Below are 11,640 nucleotides of genomic sequence, written 5' to 3' on the forward strand. Positions count from 1 at the left end.
CTGGTCTGTAGTTGTTGATATCGGAGGGATCGAGTGTAGGTTTTTTCAGAAGGGGTGCAACTCTCGCTCTCTTGAAGACGGAAGGGACGTAGCCAGCGGTCAAGGATGAGTTGATGAGCGAGGTGAGGTAGGGGAGAAGGTCTCCGGAAATGGTCTGGAGAAGAGAGGAGGGGATAGGGTCAAGTGGGCAGGTCGTTGGGCGGCCGGCCGTCACGAGACGCGAGATTTCATCTGGAGAGAGAGGGGAGAAAGAGGTCAAAGCACAGGGTAGGGCAGTGTGAGCAGGACCAGCGGTGTCGTTTGGCTTAGCAAACGAGGATCGGATGTCATCAGCCTTCTTTTCAAAATGGTTGACGAAGTCATCGGCAGAGAGAGGGGGGGGAGGAGGATTCAGGAGGGAGGAGAAGGTAGCAAAGAGCTTCCTAGGGTTAGAGGCAGATGCTTGGAATTTAGAGTGGTAGAAAGTGGCTTTAGCAGCAGAGACAGAAGAGGAAAATGTAGAGAGGAGGGCGTGAAAGGATGCCAGGTCCGCAGGGAGGCGAGTTTTCCTCCATTTCCGCTCGGCTGCCCGGAGCCCTGTTCTGTGAGCTCGCAGTGAGTCGTCGAGCCACGGCGCAGGAGTGGAGGACCGAGCCGGCCTGGAGGATAGGGGACAGAGAAAATCGAGGGATGCAGAAAGGGAGGAGAGGAGGGTTGAGGAGGCAGAATCAGGAGATAGGTTGGAGAAGGTTTGAGCAGAGGGAAGAGATGATAGGATGGAAGAGGAGAGAGTAGCGGGAGAGAGAGAGCGAAGGTTGGGACGGCGCAATACCATCCGTGTAGGGGCAGAGTGAGAAGTGTTGGATGAGAGCGAGAGGGAAAAGGATACAAGGTAGTGGTCGGAGACTTGGAGGGGAGTTGCAATGAGATTAGTGGAAGAACAGCATCTAGTAAAGATGAGGTCAAGCGTATTGCCTGCCTTGTGAGTAGGGGGGGAAGGTGAGAGGGTGAGGTCAAAGGAGGAGAGGAGTGGAAAGAAGGAGGCAGAGAGGAATGAGTCAAAGGTAGACGTGGGGAGGTTAAAGTCACCCAGAACTGTGAGAGGTGAGCCATCCTCAGGGAAGGAACTTATCAAGGTATCAAGCTCATTGATGAACTCTCCAAGGGAACCTGGAGGGCGATAAATGATAAGGATGTTAAGCTTGAAAGGGCTGGTAACTGTGACAGCATGGAATTCAAATGAGGAGATAGACAGATGGGTCAGGGGAGAAAGAGAGAATGTCCCCTTAGGAGAGATGAGGATTCCAGTGCCACCACCCCGCTGGCTCGATGCTCTAGGGGTATGCGAGAACACGTAGGCAGACGAGGAGAGAGCAGTAGGAGTAGCAGTGTTATCTGTGGTAATCCATGTTTCCGTCAGCGCCAGGAAGTCTAGGGACTGGAGGGTAGCATAGGCTGAGATGAACTCAGCCTTGTTGGCCGCAGACCGGCAGTTCCAGAGGCTGCCGGAGACCTGGAACTCCACGTGGGTCGTGCGCGCTGGGACCACCAGGTTAGAGTGGCAGCGGCCACGCGGTGTGAAGCGTTTGTATGGCCTGTGCAGAGGTGAGAGAACAGGGATAGCCAGACACATAGTTGACAAGCTACAGAAGAGGCTACGCTAATGCAAAGGAGATTGGAATGACAAGTGGACTACACGTCTCGAATGTTCAGAAAGTTAAGCTTACGTTGCGAAAATCTTATTGACTAAAATGACGAAAATGCTAGCTAACTAACACAACACTACACTAATCAAGTCGTTCCGTATACATAATGTTATACATATAAAAGCCATATTTTTTGCACCTTGCATTTTGAAAATGCACTCTCTTAGGTGTGTTCATCTAGTGGTTAGACGGTAGTTGTTTCGTACACGGTATGGCTCCTGTATTGACTCACCTGGTGAAGGTGAGTACATTAAATGTTGGCTCAATGGCACACCTATACACTTTAATTGATAGTGCCCTTAATGTATTATGCACTGGAAATTTCTGTAAAGCACCTATCATGGGTCTTTAAAAGTTAATACCTTAGGGTTCCCTTGGTAACTTGTCAAGCAGGATGTTGGGTGATGTTTATTTGGAGCACCATGGTCCAAGAATGATGTTTTATTACTGTTGCGTAACTGTCTGCAGTAGGCAGTGGACATTCTTTCCCCTCACTAGTCCTTATTTCTGTATGCAGTAATATGATCTTGTTATATAAAAATCTTTATGAGGCCTAAACAGAACCAATATGTACTGTATACTGGATTCAGTCAAACTACCAACACTATTTAATTTAGTGAATTTTTCTGCGACCAAAATTGATTAGTTATTCCAAACTTTTCACACTTGTTTTATTAATCTTCAGTGTCTTGTCATATGTCTTGTCATCTTGTTTTCCAGTGTTGCCCAGGTTTACTGCACATTGAGTGAACCTGTAATCCAACCTGATTCAGTTGCTTCCTCAGTAATGAGATAAAGGCAGGTTGTATTTAATAAGGAACAGGGAAATTACATTGTCTGTGGGAATTGATCAGCTGTGGCTTAGGAAAACGTGCCATGATGGCAAGCAGGGAGAAAATACCCATTTCACTCCTGTGGCATTGCCATTGATCCTCTAAACCTGAGGGGCAAAAAGATGACCAAAAACTCAACGCAAGCTTCACATGGACAAAGCGACAACACGGTTTGAACTAGATGCTTTGTGTCAGCTGTGGAACAAAATATTTACAATCAGTTAATTTATCTTTTTAATCACATTACAAAAGAAAAATTCGCCTGAAGGTGAGCCGATGCATTCTGGTTAATGTCAGCAGATTTAAAGGCCTGCATGGATTCTGCCCTTTATAGATCATACCAGAGTGTGTTTGGCCTCAATTGCCTGTCTGTTCAAAGAGCTTCCTAATGAAATATTGTGGCCTTGTCCAAAAACCCGTTCTTGCGTTCTAAATAATAGGCATTTTGGGTATGTGAAAAAATGATGTTTTGTAGTACGTGACGTTTCGAGAATGTTTTTTTGGTGGGTAAAAATGTTGATTTTTGTTTCTCAGTAATACTACTAGCCACCTAGCAATTTTAGGAAGTTGGCTTTAGCTAGCCCCATAGAGGTTCCCAATCTCCCAACCTTGCTACCAAGAAGCCATTTCAGGCTATCAATGAAGTTAGAGTAGCTAGCTTGCCTGCTGGCAAGGATGGAAGACTTTAGAAAGCAAGCAATTGCTAAATGTATGAATAATACTTAAATTTCTTTCAATCTTTCACTTCCGGACCCCCAGCTATCCTCACGTACTTTGTGCCCCCTGAGATTTTTGTGTTGCATGACACCCTTGCTTTAAATGCAATGATGTGATACTTATTTCGGCTTTTTATCTAGTAGAATTCTCTGCACATGATCATCTTTCGAGACCCACGTGTGTCAGATAACAGCTGATAATCAGCTGAGGGGACACACTGAACCAAAACAAATGAATGGCGGGAAACAACGCAATTTGCCTTAGATATCTTATATTAGATATCTTGCTTACGATTAGTGCACAATATGCAGTTCAAGTAAGTAGTAGGCAAGCCAGATTTCAGACACTGCCAATGAATCAATCAGAATGTCATTCAATATCTCCCTGCCATCATACATCTCCTGATCCCCTGAACAAACAGCAGGCAGGTCTAGTTGGCTTTTTTTTTTAAACACAATCTGAAATTCTAATTTGCTGCATTTTCAGATAACACGTGTCTCAAATTCGCAAGGGCAGGTTATTTTGAAGATTACCTCAGACATTGATATGAACTCTTTACTTGCTTTGACCATGTCTGGTGGCTTAAAACAAAGCTTATGGTTAAGTCTGTGGTGTGTGACAGATAAATTCAAACATGTTTTGGAACTGAACTTAATATAGTCTTCGTGTTTAGACTTCCAGTGTCTTTGTCTCCAGTAATGAAAGTGTATCTGTAAAATTAGGAGAGATTAGGGTGTGCAGAGGCTTGGAATAGCCTTCATGTGCACGTCCTTAATAAGAACAGCTCTCTAAAGAGCTAGCCATGTGGAACAAGGACATCACTGACATCTACAGTACAGTGTGTGGTTCTATCTGTCGGTATTAAACGGAATGAAAGCCAACTGCTCATCCCATGCACACCATACTTGTTTTGGGGGATAGATGTTCATAGGCACATACTCACATATCTCTCTCAAATGTAGTAGTTTAATTTGTTATTCAAAAATGTCCTCTTACAAAAATATATATTCCCTGTTTGTATTTCTGATGGCAGTTCTGTTGTTACAGTACACTATTATCCTCTGTTGCATAAATTCAGTGAATGGTCTGACAGGTGAGATGTCTCCATCAGGCTGTTCTATAACACTAGAATCCTGCTGAGGCCAGGCCTTCAGGGGGTCAGAGAATGTGATGGTGAGCTGTTTGGGCCACAGACAGACCCAGGTCTGCCTCATTAAGCGCTGGCATGTTCCCTCACACCCAGACAGACGGGGGACTCCAATGGGTCTGGCACCAGCTTACCTGCCTTGCAGCCTCCCTGGCTAGTGTCTCTGTCTGTCTGCACATTAGGCGTCCCCTGGGAGTCCTCTGTGCTGAGGAGGTGTGAGGGAATCTTGCTGGTCTGGAGGGTCAGACCAAGTTCACAAGCACACTCCACACAACAGTAGTGAACTAGAGGATTTGAACAGGAGAATGGTCTCCTGGTACCGGAATGGAATCCATGGTCTGCCTAGGACGACGGAAATGTAACAACCCTCCCCCATGACAAAGAGTCCTGTGCCATGAGCAGGCCCTAAAACCATTTAGGAAAAAATAGGTATGCAATGTCTGAGTCAGGAGCTGTGTTGTAACAGGACTGTTAGTATAAGACCAAACATCTGTGGGAATAACAATGTTAAGCATATTCCATGAACTCTTCATTTGTGAGGATGGTATCCTTGTAGTTGCAATGTGGTCAATGTGTGATTTTGAATGCTAGTAACTAACGTCTACGAGTTGTATAGATTGCCATGCATACAGAACAATCATCAATACCACCAAGCAATACCAGGGTTATCCTGGTTCGAGCCTGACTGCAGTGCTGGGGATGAGGACAGGGAGCCCCAGATCTCTGACCAGGCCCAGCTCCTCAAGCAGAGGGTCCTGAGGAAGATCCCCCAAAAGCAGAGGAGGATACTGGTCCAGTCCTACACCTCTGTCTCCAGCCAGCACATCCCACAGAGAGGAGAGATCGCTGTGAGGTTCCACAATTCCTCACACTCTGTGCATACTGTACCAACCGCTACAGTCCCACCGCTAAATACATTGTCACTGTGGAGATCATGCAGAAGGATACAACTCTAATGCATGGCTAACAGTGTCAACTAGCAGCAATTTAATATTAGCGTACAACAAGGCTGTGATTCAAACATTGCAACATCATTTGTAGAGCTTTATACAATAATAGCAAGTGCATTTAGGTGTGTCGCAGTTCCAGTGTACTTACATGATGTGTGTTTAACAGAGGTGTGTACTCGAGTCACATGACTTGGACTCGAGTCACAAATATGATGACTTGCAACTCGACTTTCACTTTACACCAATGACTCGTAACTTAACTTGGACTTGAGCCTTTTGACTCAAACTGACTTGATACCCTCCCCAAGCCCAAATGTAAAAAATGATGCTATTAAAAAAAATGTGCAGCGCATCAACTCTTAATTTAATGGATTACAGTTTGAATCGGACAGCAGCCAATCAAATTGTGCCAGCTGAGAAAAGGTTGCGCGTGGCAGTGCAAAGGAACATTGGCGAGTGAATTCAGATGGAGCCCTTGGAAAGATGATACCCAAAATTATTATTTACGGATATAAAGACTATGCTGTATCAACAAAAAACAGATTGCAACTTGCAAAACATGCGGGAAGAAAATTACAGACGGAGGCGCAACAACTTCCAACTTTGTTCAACATTTGAAGCTGCACAAAGAACTGTAAGTCGTGGCTAATATAGCCGACAGCTATATCATTCATAACTTTGCAAGTGTAGCATGTTGGCTAATGTAATGTTAAATAAATGAGCCTCCACACAGTCAGTCAGTGCAGGAATGTGATCATTGCACCCAAGATTGAGCTACAACTGGCTAGGTAGTTGGTAGCCTAAATCCTGCCTGATGTTACTGCTGTTCCTAAAACCATTGACATATGTTAGCCTACTGTAACCACACACACAGTGTGTGTGTGTGTTAAGGTTGGGCGATTGTGTACAAGCCTACATCGCCCGATTGCACCCCATAGCGATCCTCGATAGTCGATCGCTATTGGGGGGGGGGTCTTTCTCATGGCTACCCATGTATTTCCATGGAAATATAATGTTTATTTGGAAAGTAATAAATATATTTTTAAAAGCATTCATGATTTGCGTCAATGTAATATACTAACTATTATTCTTGTTAAAAATATGAAATGGTATTACATTTGGTGAAGAGCACATTATGACTTGTTTAGGACTCGAAACTCAAAGTTTAGGACTTGAGACTTGACTTGATACTTGTCGGTCTTGACTTGAGACTTGACTCAGACTTGCCTGTTTTGACTTGGGACTTGACTTGGGACTTGCGTACTAAGACTTGAGACTTCCTTGTGACTTGTAAAACAATGACTTGGTCCCACCTCTGGTGTTTAGTACTTATATGATATGTGTTTCTTTGTGAAATTGTAAAAATAAGGAAAGGGCCAAAGCTTTGCTTGAAAGCATGCCTCCTATTCTGTTGACAGGTATCCAATAAAAGATCTAAAAGCAAGTTTGAAACAATATGACTGTGCTCATTAGCTTTGGCTACAGACATGCCAATGAAGCGAAGTACCTTGATCCTGTCCACCTTGAGCTCTCTTTCTGTCATTAGTGGGATTAATAAATTGGATTTGAGGAGAAATCCGACTCTGTGAATCCTTTTTTCCTTCGTAACTACATCCCATGAGAAAATGTTGAACAAAAGATTGTCTTGAAGAAATAACCCATATTTTATCACGATGAGGGACATGCATGAATTTAAACCGTTTAAACCAAAGAATATTCTTTCATTTACTGTTTCTTAATAGCACATGTATCTGTTTACACCCTCACTTTGCATTAAATCCTTACCTGCCTTGAACTGGTAGTATGATTCATTTTGTAGGTATTTAATCTGAATGGAACTGTTTTATTTGTTCCATCTGTCATGTTCTGTTCATTCTGTCTAGGGGAGGCTGGTATTTTCTAATCAACATGGTCAAATGTTCCTACAAGTCTTTGTATTTAGAGGTGTTTGTTTCTTGACTGACTGGTGATTTAGATTGTGGCTAAACGTGCTACTGTACTAGTTGCTGCGTTACAAGAAAAGTAATTCACATACCATACGGCCCAATATTGATTCCAGTTTTCCCATCTAACATAAATTGAATAAGATGAAGGTAAAGGGGTTTTATTCAGCTCATAAGATTTTTTTTGTCATGAGTATTTAATTGCTGTATAGGAAAATATACATACATTTATACTTATCTCAAGTGTTTTGTACAGTACAATGATTGCAATATATTACAATTGTATTCATTTCCTGGATCCTTGTCTCCCATCTTGAAAAGTACTCACGTACAAAAAAAGGTGATGTTTGTGTATGAAAGTAATTATTAAGTGCTTGCCCTATGAAGGTTGATTGAGGGTTGAGGATAATAGTAATTTCATAAAATCATTTTGCTCTTTGTGAGCCAACTTTGGCACCTTTTACCAGACAGCCACAGAATTTCATTGTACTCCGGCCATCACATTCACATGCATTTCTTTGCAAAAGTATTCAGTGTAAGGAGCAGCTTTAGGACAGTTACAGTAATGAATTGTTTCCTTGTAAGTAATATACAAGATATAAAATCCCTGTGGACAGTTTGCTCCATCCAAGTCAGTCCTGTCCTGCAGCAGCCAGCAAAACTATAGCAATAACTTTGGGTACTAATCTCCATTTCCACACCTGCATTGTTTCTACCCTTCATTAACATGTCGGAACCATAAGTCAGTCTCTGGAGATCTTGGCACACACAAGTCATGTCCTGATGCCAGAGCACAGGTCGCAAACAGCAACTCATGTCAGACCCATAAATTGATTACAATATACAGTGCATTTGGAAAGGATTCAGCAGGTTTTCATCAAGGATCTCTCTGTACTTTGCTCTGTTCATCTTTCCCTTGATCCTGACTACTCCCAGTTCCTGCAGCTGAAAAACATCCCCACAGCATGATGTTGCCACCACCATGCTTCACCGTAGGGATGGTGCCAGGTTTCCTCGAGATGTGATGCTTGGCATTCAGGCCAAAGAGTTCAATATTGGTTTCATCAGACCAGAGAATCTTGTTTCTCATGGTCTGAGAGTCCTTTAGGTGCCTTTTGGCAAACTCCAACCGGGCTGTCACATGCCTTTTACTGAGGAGTGGCTTCCGTCTGGCCCCTCTACCATAAAGGCCTGATTGGTGGAGTGCTGCAGAGATGGTAATCCTTCTGAAAGGTTCTCCTATCTCCACAGAGGAACTTTGGAGCTCTGTCAGAGTGACCATCAGGTTCTTGGTCACCTCCCTGACCAATGCCCTTCTCCCCTGATTGCTCAATTTGGCCGGGCGGCCAGCTCTTGGAAGAGTCTTGGTGGTTCCAAACGTCTTAATTTAAGAATGATGGAGGCCACCGTGTTTTTGGGGACCTTCAATGCTGCAGACATTTTTTGGTACCTTTCTCCAGATCTTTGCCTCGACACAATCCTGTCTAGGAGCTCTACAGACAATTCCTTTGACCTCATTGCTTGGGTTTTGCTCTGACATGCACTACCAATCAATTGAAAGAAGATCGATGGAAACAGGATGCACCTGAGCTCAATTTCGAGTCTCATAGCAAAGGGTCTGAATACTTATGTAAATAATGTATTTCTGTTTTGTAATTTGTAATTCATTTTCAAACATTTCTAAAAATCTGTTTTCGCTTTGTCATTATGGGGTATTGTGTGTAGATTGAGGAAAAAAAATATTTCATCAATTTTAGAATAAGGCTGTAACGTTACAAAATGTGTAAAGGGGTCTGAATACTTTCCAAATGCACCATATAATGTATTCCTCTCTGTGCCATAGTATCACAGCGAATCTGTTCGTTTCCTGGTAAAAACTGCAGACATGCTTTTCACTATACCCTTGATTCCAGCTGGCCTCTTAATGGATGACTTGGACGCATGTATCCTGTCTATTAGTCCGTGAAACACCATGAAGATACTGTGGTAGTTTTCAGCAGCCGTAACCTCATAGAACTGGCAGGCTGTGGTGAGGGCTAGCAGTCTGCCCTCCTCACTGAGGACTGTCCGTCTGTGATTCAGGTCCTTCTTGTTGCCCACGATCACTACAGGCACCTTATCCATGCCCAGGTAGTCCTTGGTGGCCTTGATGGACTGGATCAGCTTGGTGACAGCATTGAAGCTGGCCCTATCACAGATGCTGTAGACCAGGACAAAACCATCTGCCCACTGGACTCTCTTTTCATATAGGGTGGTCTCCCTGGACAGGTCCTGGAAAAGGTTAAAATAATATATACAATTGATATAGGCTTGCTTGGATCAAAGAATGATCGATTTTGTATTTGGGAAAGGATCAATCGTGGGATAAGTTAGTCCATGTAAGCCCTATTTCTCTGGGCTGATAGAGATGGTGTCCAGTCACTGTGGCCCTGCAGGGTGCTAGTAAAATGCAGTGGTGTAAAGTACTTAAGTAAAAATACTTTAAAGTACTACTTAAGTAGTTTTTTTGGGTATCTGTACTTTACTATTTATATATTTTTTTACTTTTACTTTTACTTCACTACATTTGTAAAGAAAATAATGTCCTTTTTACTCCATACATTTTCCCTGACACCCAAAAGTGTTTTGAATGCTTAGCAGGACAGGAAAATGGTCCAATTCCCGCACTTATCAAGAGAACATCCTTAATCATCTCTACTACCTCTGATCTGGCAGACTCACAAAACACAGATGCTTCGTTTGTAAATAAATTATGTCTAAGTGTTGGAGCGTGCCCCTGGCTATTGATAAAAATACAAAATAAACTTATGCAATCTGGTTTTCTTAATATAAGTATTTTGAATTATTTATACTTTTACTTTTGATACTTAAGTATATTTTTGCAATTTCATTTTTTTTATACTTAGGTACTGTATATTCAAAACCAAATACTTCTAGACATTTACTCAAGTAGAATTTTACTAGGTGACTTTCCTTTTTACTTGAGTAATTTTCTATTAAGGTATCTTAACTTTTACTCAAGTATGACAATTTGGTATTTTTTCCATCGCTGGTAAAATGGGATTCATGTCGAAGACAACCAGGCACTTTTTGGCAGTAATACTCACTGCAGTACAGGGAAATGGAAGCATCATAAATCTGTGTCCCATGCAGGCACTTATAAAGTAGCCTATGGCTAACTGAAGTGCTCTGTTTAAGTTGCCAAATATGCTCAATGCCTGCAGTCATTTCAGAAGACTGAATACCATGTAAAACCAAAATACAATGCCATGTAAAAGCAAAATACAGTATCAGTCATCATTATGATAGCACTTGAAACAGAATAAATGTAACATTTTGTAATACCTGACAATATGGTGAATCCCAGATGTTAAAAGTTATGTCCCTTCCATCCACGATAACATTGTGGCTGTAGATTGATTCTGAAAGGATTTAACGTAAGTATTAATTTAGTTGTACAGTATATAGTAGTAAAATGTTTACTTGATACTACAATAGCTGGTGATGACAGACCAACTAAACTTACCAATATCCCCATATTCTCCAATGAATCTTCTAGTTAAGAAGCGGACTGTCAGCGCTGTGAAATAATGATCATCATCATCATTTTTACCATTTGTATTTTGAGGAACAGATTGGATTCAGTCAGCAATGCCAATTAAGGAAAAACTAATCCTGACTAAAATGGACCACTGATCACTGAAGACTTTTGAATAAATTGCACAAATTATAAATAATGAGAGTTATTAGAGATTTGGTCTTACCAGATTTACCAACCCTGTCTGTCCCAAGAACTACTACATTAGCATCCACTTTTAAAGCGTTCAGTCCTGTCATGATTCTGGCGGCGGTTTATTGGTTAGACTAGATCAGGACTATTGATATAATGTTGAGAGCAGCAGAGAGGAGGTTTATGCCGCAATGAGTGGTGCACACACTAGTTAAAGGGGCGTGGAAATATACTCCGCACCATTCAAATCCGAAATATGCAATTGCATTGAGCACAGCCTACTGACTGTTTATGCAGAAAAATAATGTTTTAGCGTAAACAATGTGGGCATACTTTTGCCGACTTTTGAATAACAAACACGTTTTCAACAAACATTTACCTCACATTCTTTTTTAAACTTGTAGATATGCAAATGGTATCTTCCAAATGGAAATTATGCATAAGCATGAGGCGATAGCTAATGTCTGGGGAGGATCCTAGATTTGCATACAGTATTGGGGAAGCTGTTTTGGTTTAGTATCGTGTGGTGTAAACTAGTCTCCAAAAACTAGATGTAGAACAGATTGGCTGTAGTCTCCAAAAACCACTGTACACACTTAGTTAGGCAGTGCAGCTTTAAGGTCCTGATTACTTAC

General features: G+C 42.0%; 1 protein-coding gene across 1 annotated transcript; it reads right to left on the bottom strand.

Moving 5' to 3' along the window:
• Window positions 1-9,069: 9,069 nt before the first annotated feature.
• Window positions 9,070-11,297, bottom strand: LOC115196663 (ras-related and estrogen-regulated growth inhibitor-like protein). The gene is made up of 4 exons (XM_029757507.1): window positions 11,040-11,297; window positions 10,802-10,855; window positions 10,621-10,697; window positions 9,070-9,546 (listed from the first exon to the last, which is right to left on the bottom strand). Exons 1-4 carry the CDS (start codon window positions 11,110-11,112, stop codon window positions 9,121-9,123), a joined length of 630 nt encoding a protein of 209 aa, XP_029613367.1. The 5' UTR covers window positions 11,113-11,297; the 3' UTR covers window positions 9,070-9,120.
• Window positions 11,298-11,640: the final 343 nt, after the last annotated feature.

Source organism: Salmo trutta, chromosome 7 (assembly GCF_901001165.1).
Source record: "Salmo trutta chromosome 7, fSalTru1.1, whole genome shotgun sequence".
NCBI classification, from domain to species: Eukaryota; Metazoa; Chordata; class Actinopteri; order Salmoniformes; family Salmonidae; genus Salmo; species Salmo trutta.